At 37.4% G+C, this 27917-nt stretch overlaps 1 protein-coding gene across 15 annotated transcripts in view; it reads left to right on the forward strand.

The window, feature by feature from the left end:
* The window catches only part of Dlg2 (discs large MAGUK scaffold protein 2), a 1953494-nt gene that overhangs the window by 816709 nt on the left and 1108868 nt on the right, over nt 1-27917 (forward strand). The window contains exon 1 of one of the 15 annotated variants that reach the window (XM_031387360.1): nt 8914-8955. The exons of the other annotated variants lie outside the window; for them this stretch is intronic. Coding sequence (XP_031243220.1) covers nt 8929-8955 — 27 coding nt within the window. The 5' untranslated portion in view covers nt 8914-8928. Of the gene's footprint in view, nt 1-8913; nt 8956-27917 lie in introns of those variants that run through there. 15 annotated transcript variants of the gene reach the window in all.

Consider the following 27917-nt stretch of genomic DNA (forward strand, 5'->3'; position numbering starts at 1 on the left):
GAGAGGTTCTGCCAGTGCCTGACAAATACAGAGGTGGATGCTCTCAGCCAAACATTGGACTGAGCACAGGGTCCCCAATGGAGGAACTAGAAAAAGGACCCAAGGAGATGAAAGGGTTTGCAGCCCCATAGTAGGAACAACAATATGAACCAACCAGTACCCCCAGAGCTCCCAGGGATTAAACTACTAAGGAAAGAGTACACATGGAGGGACCCATGGCTCCAGCCATATATGTAGCAGAGGATGGCCTCATCGGTCATCATTGGGAGGAAAGGTTTTTTGTCCTGTGAAGGCTCTATGCCCTAGTGTAGGGGAATGCTAGGACCAGGAGCTGGGAGTGGGTGGGTTGGTGAGCAGGGTGAGTGGGGAAGGGGAAAGGGAGCTTTGGGAGGAGAAACCAGGAAAGGGGAAACATTTGAAATGTAAACAAAGAAAATATCTACTAAAAATAAATAAAATAAATAAAATGAAATAAAATAAAAATTTAAGATCTTTGAAACGTGAGAAACCCAGTTACTAGTAACAACTACTAACATTTACTAAGCAAGTGCCACATGCTTGCATTCTAGTGCTTTACATATATAATCTCTAACCGGGTTAACAAAAGTATAAGGAGAGGCCCTACAGATTTCAAAGAAATTTGATTTTGTGCAAATCTATGCGGAAATATTTTAGAAAATATAAGCAGATGTGTTTGCTCTTGTATATCCCTAAGTCCAACAAAGAAGGATTGAAGGTGAGAGTGGCTTCAAAATATGAATAGGAAGTACATTCATGACCTGCAGAAATAGCAAAGAGAGTCAGGGAGGATCCTAAGTAAAGCACTGTCTGAGAATACTGTTTTCAATACAATGGGATAGGATGAACATTCGTCCTGGAAAGAGTAGAATTTGGTGGTATTAAATGACATAAAGATGTATAAGCTAGAACTTACATCTGAATAGATTGCTATTGGTATATTTAGTGCCTTACTGTTGCCCTGATATGAAAATATCCTGGTGTATGAGCTAAATTGAGGGATGGCATTGGTCTTTGTTGTATTCAGGCTAGAGTAAGTAATAAGGCAACTGAAAGGGTGTCTCCACTAAGGCTTTTGTAAAATACTGATCCAGGCACTGGCCTATGAAATTCTGTTCTTTGTTGAATTTTCTTGAAGATGTTACTTCTGACTGCTGGATTAGTGTATTATCTGAAGTGGAAAATATGATTTATAACTCTCTGTATTGCTTCTTTGTAAAAGACCAGTTGTAGACTTGAAAAGAATAAAGCTGAAGTGCCTCTACCTCTTGCCCTATATGTAGACTTGAATTGTGTTATTTTGAATGCCAGGCTGTTTAAAAAATGGAGGTTACTTTAAGGACACTCATGTAGCCTCCTGTTCATGAGAGACACTCATTCAGACGTTTCTAAGGCTGGGAATATTGTCAAATATCTAGGCGAAATGGAGACCCTAGACCCAGATATACGGTTTCAGCAGAGGGCTGGTAGAAGGAAGAATAGCAGCAGTTAATGGGAGATGAATTTTGTCAAAGTATGTGGTATACTTTAATAACAATGACTTTATGAAGCTTATTGCTTTGTGCAATTATTACACTCATACACAAACATGCACACACATATATATACTACATATATGTGTGTATGTGTATCTATGAAGGAAAAGTTTAAGTATATGAATATAAAATATACTAAATTAATATATACACACTATATATATACATATACACACATATGTATATGAAGGAAAAGTTTATGTATATGTATATACACATATACTAAACTATTATACACATACTACATATATATATATATATTCACACACAGTCATACTCACACATAGATATGTATATGAAGGTAAAGTTTATAAAAGAAGGAGAAGAATGATATGGTGATGGCTGTGATTACTCACCTGAAAATCAAGGTGAGGAACCACAGAGAAAAGTAACACGTCTGCTCATGCCACCTTGGTTTTCGACTTCAATTCTCCAGAAAATGTAAGGGAGATATTTCTCCCTTTTAAGTCACCAGCCTGTGGTATTTTGTCATGGCAGTCTGTGATAATTAATCTGGTTTGTTATGGTTATTGGATCAAGAGACACCTAGAAGACTAAAATGTCTCACTCTGTTTCTATGAAGACATTTTTCAGAGATGACTGGCAAGGTGAACATCACCTCAAGAGAAGACTGCCTGAATGAAGGTGGTGCTATTCAACAGACTGCAAGATCAGGAGGAGCAAAATAAGGGGTGGGTCACCAGGTCTCTAGTGTTCCTAACTTTTGCCCTCTGTTTCCTGGGACCATGATGGAAACCAATCCTTCCATCATTCTCCCACTGAATGACCTTCTGTCTTGCCTCAGGCTCAGTGCATTGGAGCATTAGACCAGGGATTAAACTGTGAGCCAAAGCAAACTCTGGCAAATCCAGACCACCCGTCTTCTTTCCAGTTGTGAAATAGTATTATTTTAGATTATATGTATCTTGACATTTCCTCCTAATATTTGTTTTTTTTCCTTTTCTTGCTTTTTATTAGATATTTTCTTTATTTACATGTCATATAATTTCTCCTTTCCCAGTTTCCTCTCCAAAAAAAAAAAAAAAAACAAAAAACAAAAAACAAAAAACAAAAAACAAGAGCAAACCCCTGTTCTCTCCCCCATCCCCCTGCTCGCCACCCCACCCTCTCCCGCTTACTGGCCCTGGCATTCCCTACACTGGGGCACAGAACCCATTGATGACTGACTTGGCCATCCTCTACTATACACATGCTGCCGAAGCAATCAGTCCCACCATGTGTATTCCTTGCTTGGTGGTTTAGTCCCTGGGAGCACTGAGAGTACAAGTTCATATTGTTGTTCATCCTAAGGGGCTGCAAACCCTTCAGCTCCTTTGGTCCTTTCTCTAACTCCTTCACTGGAGACCCTGTATTCAATTCAATGGATGGCTGTGAGCCTCTACTTCTATATTAGTCACTTACTGTCAGAGCCTCTCAGGAGACAGCTATATCAGGCTGGAGTGCCCTTCCTTCAGTCTCTGCTCCATAGTTTGTCTCTGAAAATCCTTCCATGAGTATTTTCTTCCCCCTTTTAAGAAGGAATGAGGTGTCCACATTTTGGTCTTCCTTCTTGAGTTTCTTTTGGTTTGTGGAATGTACTTTGTGTATTCTGAACTTCTTCTGGGCTAATAACCACTTATCAGAGAGTGTATGCCATGTGTGTTCTTTTGTGATTGGGTTACCTCACTCAGGATGATATTATCCAGATCCATCCATTTCCCTAAGAATTTCATAAATTCATTGTTTTTAATAGCTGAGTAGTACTCCACTGTGTAGATGTACCACAATTTCTGTGTCCATTCCTCTGTTGAGGGACATCTGGGTTGTTTCCAGTTTCTGGCTATTACAAATAAGGCTGCTATGAACATGGTGGAGCATGTGCCCTAATTACATGTTGGGGCATCTTCTGGATATATGCCCAGGAGTGGTATAACTGAGTCTTATGGTAGAACTATGTCCAATTTCCAGAGTGGTTGTACCAGCTTGCAATCCCACAGCAATGAAGGAGTGTTCTTCTTTCTCCACAACCTCTCCAGCATCTGCTCTCACCTGAGTTTTTTTCCTAGTCATTCTGACTGGTGTAAGGTAGAATCTCAGGGTTGTTTTGATTTGCATTTCCCTGATGACTAAGTATGTTCAACATTTCTGTTCCATTGATCTACCTGCCTGTCACTGCACCAATGTCATGCAGTTTTTATCACAATTGCTTTGTAGTACAGCTCAAGGTCCGGGATTTGATAGCTCTGCTTAAGTGCAAGAGCTATTCATCTTCACTCCTGTAGTGCCTACAACATTATTTGGGTTGAACTAAGGGCTCCATCCTATATAAATTAAGATATAAAAGGCATGAGATCTTTGCATGTAAATATATTTCACAAATTAATCAAATGCCTTTGATATCAAACCTTTATAAAATTAGCTACTTTTCATAAGAAATAGCATTCTTAGAATGAGCTTATTCTCTTTTTTATTAAACAAATGACACTTATTTTAAAATATACAACTCAGTATTGACATTTTTAAGTCATTAAAATAATTTATAATAGTTAAATGCCTATTAAATATATATGATATCTTCTGAAGCTAAAATTAATATGCTCTCAACCAGTTTTTAAAATCTATTTGGAATATTAAACATGATACAAGTAGAAAAACATCTCTTATGAAGTTTGCTATGAAAGGAAAATGTGACAAGTTCCTGACTGGACAGAAACTATTCCATCTCCAAGGGAAAATACACAACAAAACTGTGTAGAATGAATTGGGTAGAGTTCCTTTTGTTTCTATTTTGTGGAATATTTTGAAGAGTATTGGTATTAGGTCTTTTTTGATGTTCTGATAGAATTCTGCACTAAACCCATCTGGTCTTGGGCTTTTTGTTTGTTTGTTTGCTTGTTTGTTTGTGAGAATTTAATGACTGCTTCTATTTCTTTAGGGGTTGTGGGACTGTTTTGATGGATTATCTGATCCTGATTTAACTCTAGTATTTGGTATCTGTCTAGAAAATAGTCCAATTCATCCAGATTTTCCAGTTTTGATGAGTATAGGCTTTTGTAGTAGGATCTGATGATTTTTAGATTTTTTTGAAGGTAAATTCCTTGGTTTCTATCATTTCTTTTCTTTCTTTCTTTTCTTTTCCTTTTTTTCTTTTCTTTTCCTTTTCTTTTTTTCTTTTCTTTTTTTTTTTTTTTTTTTTTAGTTTGTTTGTTTTGTTTTTTGAGACAGGATTTCTCTGTATAGCCCCAGCTGTCCTAGAACTCACTCTGTAGACCAGGCTGACCTTGAATTTAGAAATCTGCCTGCCTTTGTCTCCCAAGTGCTGGGATTAAAGGTGTGCACCACCACTGCCCAGCTCCCTTTTCATTTCTGATTTTGTTAGTTTGGATACTGTTTCTGTGCTCTCTGGTTAGTCTGGCTTGGGGTTTATCTCTCTTGTTGATTTTCTCAAAGAACCAGCTCCTGGTTTTGTTGATTCTGTGTATAGTTCTTTTTGTTCCTACTTGGTTGATTTCAGCCCTGAGTTTGATTATTTCCTGCTGCCTACTCCCCTTTGGTGTATTTGCTTCTTTTTACTAGAGCTTTCAGGTATGCTGTTAAACTGCTAGTGTATCCTCTCTCCATTTTCTTTTTGGAAACACTCAGAGTTGAGTGTTAAAGTTTCCTCTTAGCATTGCTTTCATTTGTCCCATTAGTTTGGGTATATTGTACCTTCATTTTCATTAAATTCTTAAAAGTCTTTGATTCTTTCTTTATTTCTTGCTTGACCAAGTTATCATTGAGTATAGCATTGTTCATCCTCCATGTATATGTGGGCTTTTTGTTATTTTTGTTGCTATTGAAGATCACCAGCCTTAGTCCATGATGATCTGATACAATGCATGGGATTATTTCAATCTTCTTGTATCTGTTAAGGCCTGTTTTGTGACCAATTCTATAGTCAGTTTTGGAGAAGGTACCATGAGGTGCTGAGAAGAAGGTATATTCTTTTATTTTGGGATGAAATGTTCTATAGCTATCTGTTAAATCCATTAGGGCCATAACTTCTGGACCTAATATGTTAGTTTCAATGTGTCTCTGTTTAATTTGTGTTTCCATGACCTGTCCATTTATGAGAGTCATGTGTTGTAGTCTCCCACTATAATTGTGTGAGGTGCAATGTGTGCTTTGAGCTTTACAATGTTGTATTTTATATACCTTTTAGTGTAAAAGCTTCAAGCAGTAGTAAGGAATCATTCATTCTATGGTGAATTTCAGGGGACAGATATACATGTTATTTCTAGCTATGGCAGGCTCTACTCATAGTGTTCCACTTGATACATTTTATAGCATCCATTTCATCTTATTTTTAATTTCCTGGCCCTCTTTCCTGCTCAGTGATTCTCTATTTAGCTAAGTCATCTGAGGGCTAGAAATCATGCTTGAATCTCTATGGAACTCTCTCTACTGTCACAGGTACACCCAAAATACTCCTTGAGCATCACTTCCAGATGTACTTGATGGGGAGAAATGCTACTTCTTCTAGGATGAGTGTAGAGCTGTGACACACACCTCCCTTAATATCCCTTCAGCATCAGTGCTGTTTTTGGATCAAAACCATAGCCACCATTATTTTAATTTCATATATCTCTCACTTAATAACTAACTTTCCCCCTTTTCTTTTGAATATTTGCACATATACACATGCTATATGTATGCACTCATACATTTGTTAAAGATAACTAATAGTAAAATTATGATTCTCAGGGAGTTTACTGAAATGGAATTGGATGTAGAAAACAAGGAGATTCAAGTCATTAAAGATGTTTTAAAGGTGCAAAGTGACCTGGTACATTTTGAATACCTGGAGACTATAGTGTGAATGAATCATGAGATAATTTAAGTAGACAAGAATATTTTATAAAACTCATAGCATAAGCTGGAGAGAAGATCAGGCTAGTTATTTTTAGAAGGGCCTATGACACTAATTGAGCTATTCATGTAAAAATTAGAAAGCTTTTCATGCAATAATAAACTAAAAGTGGAATAACTGGACTCAATGTGTTCATTCTATCAAGTGTTTGAAGAATTGAGTTCTGAGATTTTATAGAAATTCATTGGGAACTGTATAGTAGGGAACTACACACATTCATGTTCTCATATAATTCCTAAAACCACCATACAAAATGAGTTATATCATTATGTTTTATAGATGAGCCCCATGTAAGGTTATTCATTCCATCAGATACAGGTAGAACTTGGACAAAATATGTCTGGCTCATATTTATTGTTTCACATATTATTTTTCAAAGGACAAATAAAAGTTATCTTGAACAATCAGTAAAGGCTAAAGAAAGGAAAGGAGAGCCATTCTTAGTGCTGGAAGTCAATAAATATATAAAATGGTTAAATCACACAGTCTGTGAAAGAGCTAAGAAACAGCAAAGCAAAAAAGAAAGCTACATACTAATCACACTAGCAATAAAACTCTCACTCTTAAACTGGTGTATCAACGCCAGGATCAGGGCCTTGAACCAACCTCATGGACCTTAGAAGATCATTCAGCAAACTATGTCATGTAAATTCCACCATGGTTGAAGGCAAAAATAAAGGAACAAGGGTCTTTCCTCTTCTGCCCACTACTAGCCATTTCTCTTGGATTCAAGTAAGTAAACAGTGTAAGTGTAGTTATTATTGTATTAGGGCAGTTGTTCTCAATGTGTGGATCATGACCTCTTTGGTGTTCTCATATCAGATATCCTGCATGTCAGATATTTACATTATGATTCACAAAAGTAGCAAAATCACAGTTAGGAAGTAGCAATGAAAATCACTTTGTACTTGGGGGTCACCACAACATAAGGAACTGTATCAAAGGGTCATAGCACTAGGACGGTTGAGAACCGTTGTATGAGGGAATCACTATGAAGTCTGAAAATTCTCATGAATGAGGGTTTTTCAGATGATACAAGCTTAGAAAAACCCAAAGCCGATTGATTATTAGATGTGGATGCAAGGATCTAGTCATGAGATGAATTAAAACACAGTTCACTTTCATAATTGGCACATGGTTTTCGTTCTTTTAAGAGTGTGTAGCTCTGGTGACTGGGAAGAGCTGTGGAAGAACACTGACCAGCTTTGTCCTTTATGTAAAACTAGTTCAGAGAGCCCTAGAGAGTGAGAAACAAAAACATGTCCAGGATTTTAGACTCTAAACATTTTTTTTATTTGAGATTTGTAATGAGGAAGCACTACAGGATGCTTAAGTTCTGCCTGCCACAAATTGATATTAACGAGAGAGCTGAGTACTCAAAAATGATTCACAAGGCTCATGCTGGCTTTTGGATGAAGTCCTTTAGCTCAGAAAGTGTGGATCTGACAGCCTCTTTTGCTTGAAGGCAGCATTTCTGTCTGACCTTAGGCAAGCAAGCAGCACTGGAGTCATATGGACCTATATGCTGTCAGGAAGCAGCCAAATTTCCTGTTCTCAAAAATGACTGACTGACCCCCTAGGCATCACTCTTAAAGGAAGATCACTCTTCAATGTTTTGAATCTTATAAGTGTGTGAAGAGATACCCCGAAGCATCAGTATTGCCGCTGGCCCAGAGATTATTGACAAAAGAGAATGGAAGGTGACTTGGAAGAATGCCTTTAATTTTTTTGGAAATCCTGCCAGGTTTCTGTTTTATGTGAATCTCAATTATTTGAAAAATTTAATGCATCTGATTGATGTATCTGTAAGTTACCAACACCAGAGGACATATTGGAAAAGAAACACAATAAATATTTAGGAAGGCAGATGAATTTTTTTCCAGTGTTATCTAGGAGGTTAAACTCTGCCTACTATAGTTTGTCCTCTCTCGGTAAGGTTGCTTGGGTGGCACCAAAACTTTTGGTCATTTAGTCATTGGAAAACTCTTAGGTTCTCTATACAGAACTGAGTCTAACAATTGATGATTCCAGATAAGGCATGTATCCACTCATCAATAATTTGCTCAGCATCTTATACTTACCAGGCATAGACTGAACACTAAGAACTTGAACTTAAAAGTGATAAGTGCTATGTCTGAGCAACTCACAAAACATCAGAACTCCCAAAACCCAGGAATGTTTATAAGGAAGGTAACCTGTCTGGAACTTGGGATTCTACCCTCACCTTCTACAAGCTAGCTGAGTAATCCTTTTCTTGGTCTCATGGTTTGTATATAGGAATAACAAGATTTGTGTAGATCCCAAAGGAAAGCAAAGAATTAATATACATCAAAGAAGCATAAAGAGATGAGGATGGTGGGAGGCAGATTCACTTTAACAGATTTAAAATCCTGCATCTTCTTCTTGTAGATATGCCATCCTATGAAAGTGTCAAAGTTCAACATGGAATCCTAATGAATTCTCTATATGAGCAAGACATCATTTCATAAAGTGGTAAGGGAAAAATAACTGGCATTATTAAATTTCACTAAAAACTCATACTGAACAAATGGTTATTATAAAACACCAGACTTTATACAGGGCTACTTACTAATTCCCATCTATAGCTATCAAAAATGATCCTAAAAGATAAAAGTGATCAACCCCATTTTACAGAAGAGAAAATGGGCCGAGTGCCACTTTAAAGGGCTCATTAAAGGTCACATAGCTTATGAATGATAGAGTTAGCATTTGAGGCCAGGTTATGCTCAAGTGACCTTCTTCATATCTACTTCAATCTGAACACTCAGAGAAATATCTGGAGTTTGTGCTTCAAGTTGTGGAAGAGACAAATTAACAACTCACATATTCTGGGGCATTCTGTGTATTTCAAACACATTGTGTACAATGGTGGTGAATTCAGAGTCAATTGCTAGATAATGAACACATAAAGGAAAGTCATATAAATGGAGCCAGGGCATTTGGATTTGATCTTATGGAACATTTTGTTTAGGAAGTGTAAAAAACAATATAATAATTTAGATTTTCATTATTTTTAATGCTATATAGTTTTGAGGACTGGTAAAAACCTGGGATGTCATTGTCTAGCCTGTGGTAGAAGAGGAATTGTGATAAAAGGGGAGGGACCTGAGTATTCCAGGGAAAATAGAAGGATACAAACAGTCAATACTTCAGGTGAGTCTTGTCTACTCCCTAGATTTGTGTGAGTACTTTTTGAAGTCCCCAATTTTGTAACTAATGTAGAAAAAAATATCCCTCATTGCATCCATGCTGGGCTTGATATCTGATAACACATCCAAGAATTAACAAAACTTTATTTTCTGTAACATATTTCTTTCCGAGACAATCTCTACAGAAAACAAATCATTTAAAGGGCTAAGAAGCTGAAAGCCAACAGCATGAAACCTGAATCAGACACTTAACACCTGAAACTCACAATGCAATGATTTTTGTTTCCTAGTTTGGGTGGTATAGCTGTGTTTTGAAACCTGACTTAGAATAACAAGTCAAAATTTGTAGCTGAGATACTTTGACACACAGAGAACAAATGTTTCCTAGTGCCTATGTCAGGCAACTGAGTAAGTCACAGCTTTGGCTCCAGTTATTAGAGGACCCCCATGAAAACCAAGCTGCACATCTCCCACAAATGTGTAAGGGGCCTAGGTCCACCCCTGCTTGGGGAAAAGGTAATGGGGTAGGTGCTTGTAAGGGTGGGATTGGGAGAAGAGGAAAGGCTTGGGGTGCACTATTGGGATGTAAAGTGAATAAATAAATTAATTAATTTAAAAGTTTCTCGTTCATATGAAGAACCAGCTCTTTTCCTCTGAGTTCAGTGAAAGGACATGTCAGCGCTGGGATTCATAGTAAAATTACTTCTGAACATCCTTCCTCCTTCCTTCAAAGCCTCTTTCTGGTTTAACTGGCTTTCTCTATGCACCTGCAGGCATTGGCAGGATGCTACCAGCTGCATGTACTTATCTGACAACTCCAAACCCTTCAGTGTGGGGGCCTTTTGAAGGTTACTGAACCTTGTGCAGAATGCTTTTGCTTACCCCTTGTTCCTTAGAGCCTTGCATTTTCAGCCACTCTCAACAATGCAGTTGCTTTGTCTAAAATCTGTACTAGTTTCTGTAACTATTTCGTTGAAGTCAAACATTTGGCCCATAATTCTTAAGCTTTCCTATTATCATTTGTCTCTAAAGAAATAACAAACTTATAGGTTCGTACTGACAAAATTTAGCAAGGGTATATCTATGCTTGAGAGTCCCAACCCAAGCAATGTAGGAGACTAAGTCTGGAAGAATAAGCTTTAAGAAACCTAAGAAGAAACTTAAGTGCCTTTGCATTGGCATAGCTGGTGGAAACATTGAAGCCATTTTAATCTTGCCTCTTTAACATGCTGGCTGCCCTTCTCTACCTCCACACCTTTACACTCTGCTCTGCTTCATTCCCAAAGCTCTCCTTTGAACCAAAAAAGCTCCCCTCCTCCCTCTATCCAGGACAGCTTCTTCTCATCCTTCACTTCTCAGCTTCTGGGTTGCTTAAGTGTCCTCAGACACCCCACTACAAATTCCCTGAACTAATTTTGTCCTTAGCAGCTGTTTATCTCTGCATTGTAATGAAGAGAAAGCTGGGGTTTAGAAATTGGCACTGCTTGTTCACAGCTGAATGAATGGAGATCTGGTATTGAATTGTCATCCTTAAGATTCAAGCTTTCCTAGTGTCTTCTTTCTGTAATTCTGACTTAACTAGAGGGAGAGTAGAGATAAGAATGATAGAGCAGTTATCCAGCTGCCTGAGTCCCCCAACTCCTGAGTAAAGGCTCCCCAGAGTCCCTATTAACATTAGATTGATGATAAGTCTGAGTGTAGGCTGAGGCTGCAGGACCTTGCCTCAAAGTTCTAGTCTTGGTCTTGTTAGGCAGGAAATTGATAGTCCTTTGATGGTGGAAAGTTGACAGATCTTTGAGAGTACTGTGTCTCTTGTTCTAGCTGACACCCACATCGAATAGTTACCATAGGATGTAGGCCAGCCACAGAGGGATAGCTGGTTCCTACTCCAGGTGTGGTCTCTAGAACTATGCATATCCCCTCTGGTAGAAAATCAAACCTTCCTTATGTTTCTATTTTGTGAGATGGTATTCATATACCTCTTTTGTGAGCACTTCATCTAACCTCATAAGTAAGAGTGCTCTGATGTCAGCATCCCAGCTTTTCAACAGACTCACCCAGGGATTAAGTTCCATTCAGAGAGTGACATAGTCCACAGGTGTCTGCACTGGTGCTAGAAACTCAGTCTTCTTACCTTACCATGCTTCAGTCTGTTCTACATGGTGGCAAACTGTCTTGTGAGCAGAAGGAGAATTGCCTCATTCTTCTGTCTACTTGTTTGAAGAGAATCCTCTCATCAACATGGTGTCTTCTCTGCATGGGGTACACCAACAAAAGAGAGCTTAAGAAAATTCCTGATTTGACCGAACTGAACTCTGGGATTGGACAGCCTCACTCCCTCTCAGCCTGTCTGCTCACAGGCTGTGTGATATGGACCATATTTCCTGATTGCTCTGTATTTTAGTGTCATTATCATCCTGATAAAGATAAGGATAATAGTAATCATAGTTATTTCCATAACTAGAATAGAATAGTGTCTGACAAACATGAATAGTCAAATATTGCTTTTGAATAGCAGCTGTACAACCACACTCACTTTATTTTCTAGGTACTTGTTCATCTATTCAGCTCCATACATAGAATCTGTATTGTCAGGTATTCTGTGTCTTGATTGTGGATTTCTGACATTCCTCTTCATAATACAATATGGAAAACATTCTGGAATCTTCAGATTTCTTCTGTATTGAGACAGATGGATGAAGGCATGGCTTTTCTTTTGGAATCTCCTCCAATTTTAACTTTCTTCTCTGAGTTCATTTGATAAACAGAAATGATTGGTATGCCACAATGTTGTGACTTACCAAGTTTTTGATGGCGAGGCAGGGCATGAAATGCTATCTTCCAGCCATGGCATGGGTGTAGCACTCATCTTATGGCAGCTGCTGTTATCCATAAAGACCTGCTCAAGAGTAAGTGTGACTATTTAGTCCTAGATAAAAGTTTCTGAGGCCAAAGCTACTTTTATTAGACCTATTGGTATCTGAGGGTTGGTGTGGAAGGGAAGTTATTAGAAACTGGTGAGTTCTCCATGTTCCAGTCAATAGCATACACCCTTCCTCATCTGGCAACTCTGATTAAAACCTGTGGGTCCCAAACTGAAAATAAAACAATAAAAACATCATGAAAGTGGAAGGAAGACTTGGTAGGATCAGAGGATCAGAGAACACAATAGGGTTTGGAGCAAGACAAGAGACGAGAAGGGGAGAAGGGAATGGATGCAACAAGAATGTCTTATTATGCATGTAGTAAAAAATGAATTTAAAATAACAGACCAACTTTTCCAATAATCAACCATAGGGTTCTGAAAATACCATTCACCTACTATATACACTGTCTCTCAGCAAAGTTGTTTTATAATAGCAGTATGTATTAAATGTTCAGCAACTGAATCAGGCCTAAGCAAGGAAGAGAGTAGTTCCTTTATGCAGCTCTTCCCCCCCCACCCCACCCCCGCACTGGACTATGCTTATCCCAGCAAGTGAGCAGCAGCAAGAATCACTGAGTCTAAATCTCAGCAGGGGCAAACTTTTAATTGCCTTGCCTGGCCAGGAGTCCAAGCCAGTGAAGTGGAGTGATTACTAACTGCAGATGGATTGTCTCATCTACAGATTCACACCTGCAGAGATCTAGGGCATTAATTGAACACATTTAAAGGTGATGGCTGAAAAAGCCAGCATAACCCTTTGTCTGTGTTCTGATATTTTATTATGCCATTAAGAGACCTTGGGGCCATTCACTGTGAACACAAAGCTGTACCTTCAAGCAGTAAATTCTCTCTCCAATGTATGCCAATATATATTTTTCATTTTACAGCATAAACCAACAGGGTTTCAAGTATCTGAGTGGATCTGGCTTGGTTATTCTGTGGCTTTCCTCAGGACACCCAAGAGTTTGGAACTCCAGTTTGTTACTCTCTAAATTTTCTGCTTCACAGTAGTTTTAAAGAATAAAAATAAGATGAAATACCTTATACAAAGATCAGTGTGTATTTTCTGATTTACAGGAACAGTAGGTTATTGTCTTCCAATGTAATATTAAATACATTTCTCAATTTGTTTTTTACACTTAAGGAACTTTGAGGTTCTAGAAAATAATCAAAGTAAATAGAAATGAATTGATTCTGAAACATAGTAACAAATTTGCTCTCCTGGAGTTGTATGATTTGAAATGCAATTAAATTCTTATAGATGCTTATGGATTTTTTTGGCAAATATATTGCAATGCCCTGACTAGAACTTGTGAGACACATTTATAATGATCAAAGGTATCTATCTATCCATTGGAAGCATTTAATGATGACAGAATGTCCATAATTGACTATTGTTCATGTAGTCAACTTAGATCGGTCATTTAAAAATTCACAGAGTAAATGTTTAGAGCCATTAGAAGACAACAGAAGTAAAGCAAAAACATTACATCCAAGCACTGCTGTCCTAAGATACCTCGGGAGTCTAGCATTTGCCTCTACATCCTGGACAAGCTAAGTCTATCCCAAATTGTAGGACTAGCAAAGAAAAAAGCAGAAATCTACATCTGGCTCTAAAGCCGGTTTATTTTACCACCTATAAGCAGTATCTTTTGATAAGTAGCAAAATGTCATGTTCTCCAATTGAAATGATTTTTTGAATTCTAAGATCATCTTGAATAATAAGGAGTAGTGTGTCCCCTTTGAGGAACCAGGGATATAAAGATAATCTTCTTTGAACCACCAGTTAGGGCAAAGACAATCTTCAGTAATCCCTTCATGGCTTAGAATCTGCGCATCAAAAAGCAAAGTTGTCAGAGGGTCAAAGTGACAGATGGAACTGGTGGAAACAGCTGATTGGAGTGTTCTTCACTGAGGAAGTTGGAGGAGGAGGAAAGAGGGTGACCATTGTTTGAACAGAGCCAATGACCATATGTTGGAATCACAGATCAAAGGACAGAATAGAAGATGTTGCTGACATGTAAAACTAAACAGAGCTGGAAATGGCTTTTTAGACTGGTTATTTCTAAACTGATTCTTTAATTTTGATAGATATTCATGTATAGAACATATAGCTTCGTGAGATATCTCAATGCTTCATTAAGACTGGAACCATCCATTTGAATTCTCATATTAGCATTCTTTAATTTATTTACATAAAAAACCCCAAACCTAATTTTTTTCATTGCCATAGCTTTGTCACAAGAGCCTAAGATCTGTATTATAACTTCAGAGCTCCAATCCTGCTTCTATCACTTACTATATTTATAACTTTGTCTCAGTTTTGTCATCTGTGAAATCAGGGTCCAATCACATATTCCCTCATGGACTAAATGTGAACAGTAAGTGACTTTAATATATGATAAACACTTAGAATTGCCTGAGGCACAAAGTTAATTCTTCATACATACTATCTGTTATAGAAAGCACTTTGCCGTTTCAGCTTCAGGTTCTGTTCCCCGATTACAATGCTGGGAAGTCTTCCTGAGGTGACTCTTGCTCACAGGAATCATCGACTTCTCCCTTGCCATGTTTTCCTTCCTCTTATTATTCTTGCCTGTAAACTTAAAGCAAATCAATGTGTTCATCTTTCTTCTTTTTTAGTATCTAAAACACCTAGAAAGTGAGAGAAACCACTCAGTTTTCCCCGGAAAAGTGCATTTGGAATTATCAGTTGCCCAAATCCATGAACTTAACCAGATTCTGATACCAGTATCATCATCTTTGGACTTTGGAATTTATCACATAACACTTTTCTCCTCTTGAATCAGTGCTTGAGAGAAAAACCTTATTTCTAACCCCTTTATTTTATTTTTCCAAGAAACAAATCTATTTACCATTATGCAATTGCTTTGGTTTTTCTTCCTTGTAAATATGTGCCATCCATACTCTGCATGAGGTTAATGCATTTCTCTGTTTATTTTGGGAGCATGCTGTTTGTAACATCATTTTATGAAAATGCATTTTTATCTTAAACACACTTTTTAATGTGTCTTCTCCTTCATTATTTCACTGTACATTGTCCTATGTAGAACTGAAAATTGATACACTGTTATGTTCATGCTCCAATTTTTGGAAAATCAGAGGTTAAAAAAACTATGTCCCTAAGTCATGTGGGTTCAGGAAAAGTGAAAGAATTAGAGAATCTTTTTGTATATCTTGAATATTTCAGCATTCTAACATTGCTGCCATTCTGCTCTTTGTAACACTGGAGTATAAATATGTATTCATAGTGACAGACTGGTTGTGCATTTTGTGATTGATGATGAGGAGGATGAGGAAGAGGAGGAAGAGGAGGAAGAAGAGGAAGAGGAGGAAGAAGGAGAGGAGGAGGAGGAGGAAGAAGGAGGAGGAGGAGGAGGAAGAGGACAAAAGTTACATTTTTTTCAGCAGTAAACATACTTTGAACATCATCTTAAGAATATGTTTTAAAGGCCTGGCTGCACACATTTAATTACAGCACTCAGAGTGGCAGAAGCATGTGGATTCAGTGAATTTGAGGACAGCCTAGTCTACAGAGAAAGTTCCAGGACAGCCAAGGCCATATAGAGAAACCCTGTCTTGAAAATCAAACAAACAAACAAAAAACATAAACAAAACAAAATACATGAGTTTTTAGGAAATTATAAACTATTTTATCCATGGACTGTACTGCCACTGGAGACTATGCTGAGGTCCACGGTGTGTGCTGTTGCCAGAAACCATGTCTAAGCTCATGATCTGTGCTCTCGCTTAGGGTAAAGGTCAAGGAGATTGTTTTTGCAGTGGTATGTATGTCGACAGACTCACAGTTGAGAAGGAGGAATATTCAACACTTCTATGACAATCCCTATCCCCTACCCTAGCCAAAAAAGTATCAGCCTTGGCAGAAAGCCATTGAAGAGCACTCTTAAAATATGTGATAAGGCTGCTGAAGTGTGGCTCTCCACAATTCCTGACTTCTGGCAGGGTACGCATGGGGAGAGGTCCCAGGTGAGAAATCGTTAAAGTTTTTTTCTTTAAGGGAGTTTTCTCACTGGGAGTTTGACCATGCTCCATTGACTATATGGGCAACACAAATTGGACAAGTTCTTTTTTCTTCTTTTTTATGTGTGTGTAGGTGGGCAGCGAGGTCACAAGATTGGTGGGCAGACCTGGGAGCACTGAGAAGTGAGTGTGATTGGGCTGCATGATGCGAAATTCACATGTATTCAATTAAAAGTGTCTTGTTAAAATATGATCTAAATTAGGTTTCATATTTTTAATGAGAATTGACCTTATATTCACTCATGCATGTATAAAATGAATTTTATACTACAGGAGAATTTATGAAGAGTCATACTCCACACAAGTATCAGGAATATAATTAAGTTTTAGATTTGTCTAACTTAAATGTCTTGTTCTCAATGACATTTACCTATGCATTCCTTAATAGTTATTAGATGAGAGACATGCATCCCTTCTTTGTGGAGTTGTGAAGTTACAGGTTCTTTATGCTGAAATCAGATAGAAATAGTTCCTGCTCTTGTTAATGAGTAAAACAGCACCCAAGAAGAAAAAAAGGAGGAAGAGGAGGAAGAGGAAGAAGAGGAGGACGAGGAGGAGGAGAAGGAAGAGAAAGAGGAGAGTGTTATTAGTTGATGTGTAATTCACAAACTCTTGGGACCTGAAGGCAAATTATCCAGAGTCTAAGAGAAAAGAATAAAATCAACTACTATGCAATCCTGTGCTGACTTTTACCATCTGGACATGAACAGAGAAAACTGTGGTTGGATGGAAGAGACTACTTTTCCAGAAAGGCTTTTGATGAATCCTCAGGGAAATAATTTATTACAAGTGAGATTTTGCAACTCATTAATTGCCTTAAAATTTAATGACATTCTAAGACATGAAGTTCCTTTTCCAGTCTCTAAAGCACCATGCTTTGCATGAATATTATCTTGATATTGTTTTTATGCAATTTGAGGTGGTAGACTTCTTAATGGTTAGACTGGAGTGTTTTTGTAGAAATATTAGAGAGTTGTCCTGTCATATTTTAATGATTCTAATCAGGGCTACTTTCATGAAGAGATTTTAAAGTGATTCTACTTTCTAGCTAATAAGAAGTTTTTGTTCATATCACTATATAAATATGGCCTTTTTAAAAAAACTGTTGCTTAGTTTAATAATATTTTCCTTTTTTTTTTTCCTACAAAGACATCAACAACTTGGTTAGGAACTCTCATCATTGTGAGTAATTTACAGGAGAGGTCCCAAGTGAGAAATCACTAAACTGCCCCCATTAACAGGTATAAAAAAGATACAGAAATATCCTGAACTATACTCTTCTTAAGGTGTTCTGATTGATGGATTTAATTCAAAACAAAGCTATAGTAGATTCATTGTCCCACACTCATCAATCTAACAAATGTCTTAAATAAATTACTAGTAGCAACCCTTGGTATTATGTTTATGGTGTCTAGAATCCCTTCATAAGCTAGCCAAATATGAATTGTCCATTTCTGTTTCCTGTTAATACCACTGTCTACCGTGTGGCAAAGGTCACTTTCTGTGAAAGGATCTTCCCACATCTTGTTCCATCTGCTTGGAACCTCTGCCTCTCCTTTCCTTCCAATCTTATTTTCTCCCATGCTCACAGCCTTAAGTCTATCATGATATCATGAAGGTCTATGATTTTCAGACAACAAATTGTGTTATGATTAACTGGTAATTTGCCAGTTTTAAATTATGACTTTGAATCATAATTTATAATGACTGCTAGAATTTAAGGCCAAGAATAGTCTTTATTTTTCATGTCTGACTTTGCCACAGGTTGGACATGTTTTCCTTTTATTCAGAGAAGTGAGCAGTTGAGTGGTGATGTAAGATCCTGTGTCTCAAAATCTCCATTATACAATCTTTCAAAAACCATTTATTTGAGCTTAAAGTTTCCTATCTTTATAAACATTATTATAAACTACTATTTTAAAAATCTATGCAAACACAGATTTATTTAAAGTCAAAATAAATAGGAAAGAGTAACAACTGGGTACTTACAAAGTTTGTATTCTTTAGTTTTTCAGTTTTTTTCTTCTGAATTGTTTTCTGTATCTAGGGTTGCCTTTCATCTCTGGAGATAAATAGCTAACCCGTCAACCAAGATTTCCTTATTAGTATGGTTTTCAAAGGAATCATTTGTTCAGCTCCATACTTAGTTGTCATCTTACTTCTCTGAGATCTCTAGATCAACTGGCAATCAGGAAGCAGAACTAGCATGTTCCCCATGTTAATGCTAAAGGTAGGTTTGGTCTGTATTTTTCAACCACTCCTATTATCATCCCGTCACTCTATGCAAACAGAGAAACTACTCAACCCAAAGGATAATACTCATCTTCAGAGCAGACAAACACACCCAGAAATGTCCTAACTGAATAGAGAAGGGGGAAATGCAAAAGGCTGAATCCCCCACAACAAAATTCATTTCAGTAATTTACTCCTGTCAATTGGGAAGACTTAGCCAGTGACTCAGATTCCAGTAACTCAAACTTCTGCTATACAAAGTAGTAACCAATGGAACAATGTGCTAGGGCTCTCAGATTACAGTGAAGGAGCAACATCTTCTAATTCCAGATATATGGTGAATTCCATATAATGTATAGGCAATTTCTAGCAATAAATAAAGTGAACCCGTGCCAGAAAGTTTGTACCATGGGAAGTAAGAGACCAAGTTAAAGTTTTTTCTTACTTCAGTTTTTTTAATTGGACCAAAGATAAACAATTCACATTCCTTAGAACATAGGGGATTTAATCCTAAATTCTGCTTATGGAATATTAGGCATTGTCTTACATGCTAAAGACATGTTAAAATCCCTGTGAAAAGATCTGGTCTTGGGGGCTTTTCCAGACTCTAAGAAACAAAATCTGCATCTTGCAACTATTGCTGTTGCTACTTGTATTTTTCTTCCCTAATGTTTTTTTGGGGGGGTTTACTCCAAGAGGCTAATTTTCCTGACTCGTTTCATTAAAAGATGTAAAACTCAGGTGGTATTTCTAAGTCGTTTGTCATTATATTGGAAGTTGATTGAGAGTTGGTCAATATATAATGGTCTGTTTATTTGAAATATACATACATATGCATGTATATATTTACCTTTTGAAGTACTCATATGTATGAGTTATATATGTAACTGGAAGTAGTACCAGGTATGTATTGATCTTCATCATTCAGGCAGAAACAGTCAACATTCATGTTACAACTTTAGCCTCATAAAAGGAAAAGAGAAGAGAAGAGAAGAGAAGAGAAGAGAAGAGAAGAGAAGAGAAGAGAAGAGAAGAGAAGAGAAGAGAAGAGAGGGAGGAAGGGATGGAGGGAGGGAGGGAGGGAAGGAGAGAGAGAGAGAGAGAGAGAGAGAGAGAGAGAGAGGCAGAATAATGGCAAACACTAAGCTGGTACGATAGGTTTCTTCCCAAAAGGAAGATCAATTTTCTCAACTGGCATTCTCAAAAATTGATTTTACATTCTTGCTTAGAAAGATTTAATCTAAAAGACAGTAGTTAGCCAAGGACTCTATGAGTCGCTAATACTAATAGTCAGGTAATATGCTAATTCATTCATCTGTTGAGAAGAATATGGACAAGACCAGACCCTAGACAGAGGATCTGGAGGGTCCTACTATATCATGGAGTTCCTTCCTAGTTGCCAGGTTTATTTCAGACAAGATATAGTAAATTTGCATATGAGAAAAATAGAGAAAGATTGCCAAATGATATACACTGGGTTTATATAGTAGAGTTTAATTTTTTTTCTTTTGCAGAGACTCCATTAATTCAGTAGTTTCCCACATGATAAAGTTAGAGACAATGCAATTAATTTCAATTAGCTTTTAGAGGAAAGCTATTAATAAATAAATTGCTTACATTAGATTGACTCAGAAGCTAGTTAGTTGGGTAGAGCCTAAAGATGAATTTAGTCAATAGCGATAAAATCTTTTTAAGAGAATTAAGACATACACACACATACATATACAAGTAGTATACTTACTTATTGGCATACTATTACATATTATATTTATGTAACATAACTCCTATAGTCAAAGGATAAGGAAATCAATAAGGAAATTCATGTTATTATTTTTCTTTTAATTTTTCTTAATGAGAACCTATGGCTTATTCAAAGTTTCAGAGAGGTCTCAGTGGTCAACAGAATCAATTATACTTGAAGCATAATGTGTTCTTATAAATGATTGTCCAGTGAGATATGACCTTTTAGTTTAATAAGAAGTTTGAATAGAAATTTAAAGTAATCTGTGAATCTGAAGTTAGCAGGATATATCATTAATTATTATATTTGTTGTTTTGTGTAGTATGTCTGTTTTTATATACATATTTGCAATTATATGTGTGTGTGTGTGTGTGTGTGTGTGTGTGTGTGTGTATGCATGCGTGTGCACGTGCACATGCATGCACATGTGTTTACAGAGGCCAGAGGCTGAAATGAAGGGTCTTCCTTAGTTGAATTCACCTCATTCACTGAGGCAGGGTCTCTCGATGGAACCCAGAGCTTGTCATAGCTAGTCTAACTAGCCACCTTGTTCGAGAAAGGACACTGATTTTGAAGGTAGAAGAAACTATCAGTGTTTGTTACTTAGTGCAGCTCAGTAAATGTTGCTATCCATTCATGTTGTGTTACATCATAATTCGTAGCCTGGAAGCAAAGTTTTGTCTTGATAATTTACTTAATTCTAGTCTTTGAATCAAAAAGACTATGGGAAGTACAATCTCTTATTAGAAAATAATTTTGGATTACGTGTAGTTGCCAGTTGAGTTTACTGTTGAACACAGTGAGTTGATTAAACGCATTAAAAGTAAATTCAGAGTCACCAATATGAGTCAGGTGTCACATTAAATAAAGGAAGTAAAGACTTCATCTTAGAGTGGGCTGACCAAGAGCAAACCCAGATTTGAATTCTCCAGTCTACTCCCTGTTTCTTCTCTCTTTTTGTAGCTTACGTTTTCTGTTCTACCTATAGTCTGACCTTTGTATGAGTCTTAATCTATGTCTGTATATATCTTAAATGATGTTTTATCTGTCTGGCACTTTGTCTGCGTCTCTTGCAAAGGGCCCTGTTCTGTCTTTTATTTAACAACACAGAAGGCATTAGCTTTGATTGTAAAAGTTGATTACATGGAAATCCAAAGCAAGAGTAAGGTTGGCTGTTCCATTGTTCTCTTAAAGACAAGCTGAACAAACAAGTTGATTACACAGTAGGATAGCAGTCTTATGTCTGAAGTGACTTCAAGATATAGTATTTACTGGATTATAAGGGTCAGCAAAATATCTAGTCTCTTCGAATGTAAGATATTTTGGTAAAAATGCTTCATCTCAATACAATATTGCAACAAGCAATTCAGTCCTCTTCATAATTCAGGAAGATGGAGAAGTTTAGAGACGAGCTTGTAATTATATACCATTGGCTCTACAACTCTCTTAACTCTCAGTTGTAAGTCAACCTTCCTAAGAATTGGCCACAGAAAGCACGTGTCTTAGGATACTACCCTAAACCTCATGGACTGTGCTTTTTACTCCAAGACACCAGATAATAGAAGTGATAATTTATGGTCTGGGCCTCAGTCCAAATGCAGTTCACTCTCAAAGTGAGTGAAAACTGTTACTCATATTTTTCAGAAGAGAGGAGACCAACATTTGTGCTTGTATGTTGTCATTTTTTTCTGGTTCTCAAGTTGAGGGAAATAGGTAGAGTACTGAATGTTTTGCACTGAGTGACAGGCATGGAATCCAGGGAAAGAAAGTGCTATCAGAATTGTACTTTTAAAGTACTGTAAAACTTTCTGTATAGGGGAAATACATGTAATTGGAAATGTTTCAATTTGTTCTTTTCCCTATGGTCAATTAAAGTTTCTTAGAATGCACCCTGTAAAGTTGTCTGTTTTCCTTTTGTGGAATTATTTTTTTCCAATCAAGGACTTAGTATTTTTACTTATGAATTGAGTGTTTTTACTTTCAGATGATGGTGTTATAATTTACTGAACACTTGACACATGTAAATTACTTATATTTGTAATACCTATAATCTTGCTAATCACCCTGCAGCATCCTGATTTTCTACACAGAAGCGATAGCTCATATCTGACAGAGTTAAAATCTGGGCCTGGTTTGAAATCCTTTATTTATTTTTCCTTAACATCATAGTACCTCTGCAAGATAATTAGAATAAATTTTGGTCGCATATAATGTAAACCACAAATAATAATAGCTAAGAAATATTTATTTATTTATTTATTTATTTGCTGTAAAAAATAGTGGAGCAAGGCTGCTATGTAATTGTGATAGGCTTTATTTTCCTGTCATGTTTTATTGCCTTAGTCTGTGCTTTCTTACTCAAAGGTCAAGATGGCTGCTAGAGAACCAGCTGTGTGAATTGCATTCTTGATGGTAGGGCCAAATTAGAAAGGAAGGAAAGCATAATGCTTCGGATGGCTGTCTCCAATTTATGGAGCATCTCTGGAAGCCCTGTCCATCATTTTCCACTCACATATTTCATGACTTATTCATGCTTATGATTATTGAAGAATTGCTGGGCAGAGTCTATGTTAGGCTGGGATAGTGCCTAACACATTGGATGTAGATATAGGTAGGATAAAGGAAACTAAACCCAGTTACTGCCTAAAGAACAATTAGGATAATTTACCCCAAACAACCCATTTATCCTTTAGTGTTCAGTTATTTACCAGGTTTTCCTGGTCTCAGTATCTCTCTCCTTCCCTCCTTCTGGTTCGTCCCTCGCCTGGTACATATTTCTGTTTAGTCTCCTTTTTCAAAACAGATATATTCCACATGCCCAATTCTGAGTCATCTTTTAGGTTTTTGACTCATTGTTTTTTTCAGCTCTTCTGAAAGACAGAAATAGTTTAGGATCCCATGGGCTAACAGGTCATCTCCATTTAGTTCTGCCAAAGGCATTTCTGTACTGTTATGAATATTGCCATGAGTTGGCAAAGTTTTGCCATCCTACCATCAATAGTTAGAAGCTTCTATTAATATCAGCCACGAGGATTGGGGGTCAGGGGTGAAAGGATATGCTGACAGCTAACAGACATGTCTGGACATGGAATACTACTCATTCTTAACTCAGCAAGCACAGTAATATCAATATCCTTGCTTCATATATCTCTGTGGAGCCAGTTGCCTTACTTAGTTCTACAAATATCTTTCTAGTCTGTTCTAAGAGTATCAGAGATTAATTTCAGAAGCCAATATTACAGCAAGAGGAGAGAGAAGAAGCCAACACCAGTCACTAAGTATGTTAAAACTTACCTGACTTATTGAGAGAAGAAAATCCACGTAACTTCAGAACTTTCTTTCCACATCACCTTTATTTCAGTAGTGATCATATGCCACCAGAAAGCTCTATAACCTTAATTGGAGACTGTTATCTTGCTTATCAGTCTGTAGAACCTTTATAGAGTTGTAATGTTCTGCTTTGTGGTGCTATCCTAAGTATACCTCTAAAGAGTATCAGAAAGAAGGATGGGAGGAAAGGAGTGGGATTCCTGTCTGATGAAACACTTGCCTTCTTTTTTTTTTATTAGACATTTTCTTTATTTACATTTCAAATGTGATCTTTTGTCTTGGTTCTCCTCCAAAAACCCCCTATACCCTCCCTCTTCCCCCTGCTTACCAACCTACCCACTCCTGCTTCCCTGTCCTGGCATACCCCTAAACTGGGGCATTGAGCCTTCACAGGACCAAGGACCATTCCTCCCATTGATGACCAACTAGGCCATCCTCTGCTACACATGAGGCTGGAGCCATGAGTCCCTCCATGTTTTCTCTTTGGTTGGTGCTTCAGTCCCTGGGAGCTTTGAGGGGGGTCTAGTTGGTTGATATTGTTTTTCCTATGGGATGGCAAACACTTTCAGCTTCTTCAGCCCTTTCTCCAACTTCTCCATTGGGGACCCTGAGTACATTCCAATAGTTGGCTGCGATCATCCTCCTCTGTATTTGTCAGGCTCTAGCAGACCCTGTCAGGAGACAGCTATATCAGGTTCCTGTCAGCATGCACTTCTTGGCATCCACAATAGTGTCTGGGTTTGGTGACTCTATATGGGATGGATTCCCATGTGGGATAGTCACTGGGTGTCCTTTCCTTCAGTCTCTGCTCCACACTTTTTTTTCCGTATTTTCTCCAGTGAGATTTTGTTCCACCTTCTAAGAAGGACTGAAGTATCCACCCTTGGTCTTCCTTCTTCTTGAGCTTCATGTGGTCTGTGAATTGTATCTTGGGTATTCAAAGCTTTTGGGATTAATATCCACTTATCAGTGAGCGCATAACATGTGTGTTCTTTTGTGACTGGGTTACCTCACTTGGGATGATTTTTTTTTTCTAGTTCCATCCATTTACCTGCGAATTTCATGAAGCCATTATTTTTAGTAGCTGAGTAGTACTCCATTGTGTAAATGTGCTACATTTTCTGTATCCATTCCTTTGTAGAAGGACATCTGGGTACTTTGCAGCTTCTGGCTATTATAATTAAGGCTGCTATGAACATAGTGGAGCATGTGTCCTTATTACATGTTGGAGCATTTTTTGGTTATATGCCCAGGAATTGGCATTACTATGTCCTCAGGTAGTACTATGTCCAGATTTTCCAGTTTTGTTGTGTATAGGCTTTTGTAGTAGGATCTGATTTTTTTTAATTTCCTGTTTCTGTTGTTATACCTCCCTTTTCATTTCTGATTTTATTTATTTGGATACTGTCTCTGTACCCTCTGGTTAGTCTGGCTAAGGGTTCATCTATCTTGTTGATTTTCCCAAAGAACTAGCTCCTGGTTGTGTTGACTCTTTGTATAATTCTTTTTGGTTCTACTTGGTTGATTTCAGCACTGAGTTTGATTATTTCCTTCTGTTTATGACTACTCCTCTTGGCTGTATTTGCTTCTAGAGGTTTCAGGTGTGTCATCAAGCTTGTAGTGTATGCTCTCTCTAGTTTCTTTTTGGAGGCACTTAAAGCTATGAGTTTTCTTCTTAACCCTGCTTTCATTGTGTCCCATAAGATTTGGTATGTTGTGCCTTTATTTTCATTAAATTCTAAAAAGTCTTTAATTTCTTTCTTTATTTCTTCTTTGACCAAGTTATCATTGAGTAGAGCATTGTTCAGCTTCCATGTATGTGTGGAATGAAGAAGGATATTGTGTTCTGTATTCCCTAGCACTAACTAAAATAAAGGGAGACAGATGCTATGTTCATAGACATTTTTAAAGATAAAATTCTGTACTATTAGATATGTTACTTTGGGCTATTAATCCTGGAAATTGATAGAAGTAAATGGCCACATGGCTGTGATGTTATAGATATTAATGTGTGATACAAATTTCTAAAGGTAAATCTACATTCCTATTATGGATCTACCTATCCAGTACATGAGTAATGTTAAATGCCTGAAAACTGTTTCCTTGAATGCAATGGAGATTGCACTGGTCATATAGCTGATGTTTTGGTTGGTGACAGAGTTTGTAAAGTGCACATTTCTTTTGGTCAATAGTGATTTTAATATTCTTGGAATTATTATGTTATCAAAGGCAATGGACCCAGAATTAGAAATTGTATATGCATTTGTTGGGCTATAATTACTACTTAGGGATGCTGTTACTTGTAGTAGACACATGGCAGCCTATTTTGAAACTCTGCTCTTTGATGGCCTTATGTACTGGGAAAGGCCACATTCACAGTACATCCCTGAAGTAACTCCTTTTCTGTAGCAAAATCATGACTTTCTCACTGAAATGTGAAAAGTAATTTGCATGACTGCCTCATGTATAAGCCCAACATAGAAAGAAGAGAGCTCCTCTTCTCCCATTATGTAGGGCCTGCACTGATAATGCAGGTATCCTGATAATGAGAGTGTGGGTCATAAAGGAGCCCAAGACACTGTGACATAAATGAAATCAAGAGCAAGGCTGTAACTAACAGTGACCATGCTACTTTATTTTCCAACTCATTCAAGGTAATGTCTTAACACCTTCAAATGGCATGCAGGGTCTCCAAGGTCTGACTCCTACCTACCTTACTATCACATGCTGTCTGCTCCAGAAAAGAAAACAACTTTGCAATTGTGACCACGAACCCTCTCTTGTTGAACCTGTGTGGCCTTTGTATCTTGTTTTTCTATATAGATACTTTGTAGACTAGCTCAGTCTCTTTAATGCATGCTTTGTCTTCATTTGAAAACCTTTCAATATTTTGAATATTAGTGTTAAACAATCTCATTCCATTCCCAAGACATAGATCTTGTTGAGACACTTTTCACCAACCTTGTAAATGCTTCTGTTTTTTCCCTCTGTAGGTGAGATCCTACTAATTATTAATGTTACTGTTAGAGGAGTCTCAGTGTCTTAATATAGACAGATTGTATCTCTGTTACACCATAGCCCATGTGGTGACTGAAGTAGTTAAAGAAAAGACAGTTGAACCCCATTTAATTAGAGATCCTTGCTCTTAAAGAATTCTAGCCACCTGAGCATATCTGAGTCCTCTGCTGTTTGTATCCAGCTGGGAGATGTGGCAAGAGATCACAAAGAGGGCCTCTAGGGTGGTATTTAAAAAACTAGACATAAAAACTTGACTAACTACAAGGGATGCTAGGAAATGAGGTCAAAATATGTGTTCATCAAGGAACACAAAAATTTGATGAATGCGTGTCACCTTATACTGTAGAGACTTGCACTTTGTTATAATAAGTAAAGAAAAGCTCAATGAATTAGCAAGTACGTCTTTAACAGTAGAATATCATTGGCAATATCCACCTTAGAAACCAATGACTATTAATATACTCTGGATATTGTAACAGTTGCTGAGTGCAATCACTCCATGCCATTTTCTTTGCCTTGGCACCCACAGTCTTCATTGATGGTAAATGTGTTTCTCACCCAGCTGATCTCCTCTTTGTACCTTCATTGCTATTTAAAACAAAATAAAACTAAAGAAATAATTAAAGAAAGAAAGAAAGAAAGAAAGAAAGAAAGAGAGAGAGAGAGAGAGAGAGAGAGAGAGAGGTAGAAACAACCGAATGAAAAAAAAATAGACTCAAACTTCTACTTCAAGGCCTGAAACATTGTTTCCCTCATTTGAATATCCCACAACCCACCTATGACAGTCACATGCTTACCTTTCACCTTGTTTAGCTTTTTTCTTAAGTTGTCCATAAACCTTTCTCTAGTGACTCATTCTTCTTGGTCCTCTCCTTTTTTGTTTTGTTCTTCTCCATCAAAACTTCTCTATCGAACTGAGTGCAGGGTCCCCAGTGAAGGAATTAGAGAAAAGACCAATGGAGCTTAGGGGTTT

The sequence above is a fragment of the Mastomys coucha genome, unplaced genomic scaffold, assembly GCF_008632895.1.
Source record: "Mastomys coucha isolate ucsf_1 unplaced genomic scaffold, UCSF_Mcou_1 pScaffold21, whole genome shotgun sequence".
Lineage (NCBI taxonomy): Eukaryota > Metazoa > Chordata > Mammalia > Rodentia > Muridae > Mastomys > Mastomys coucha.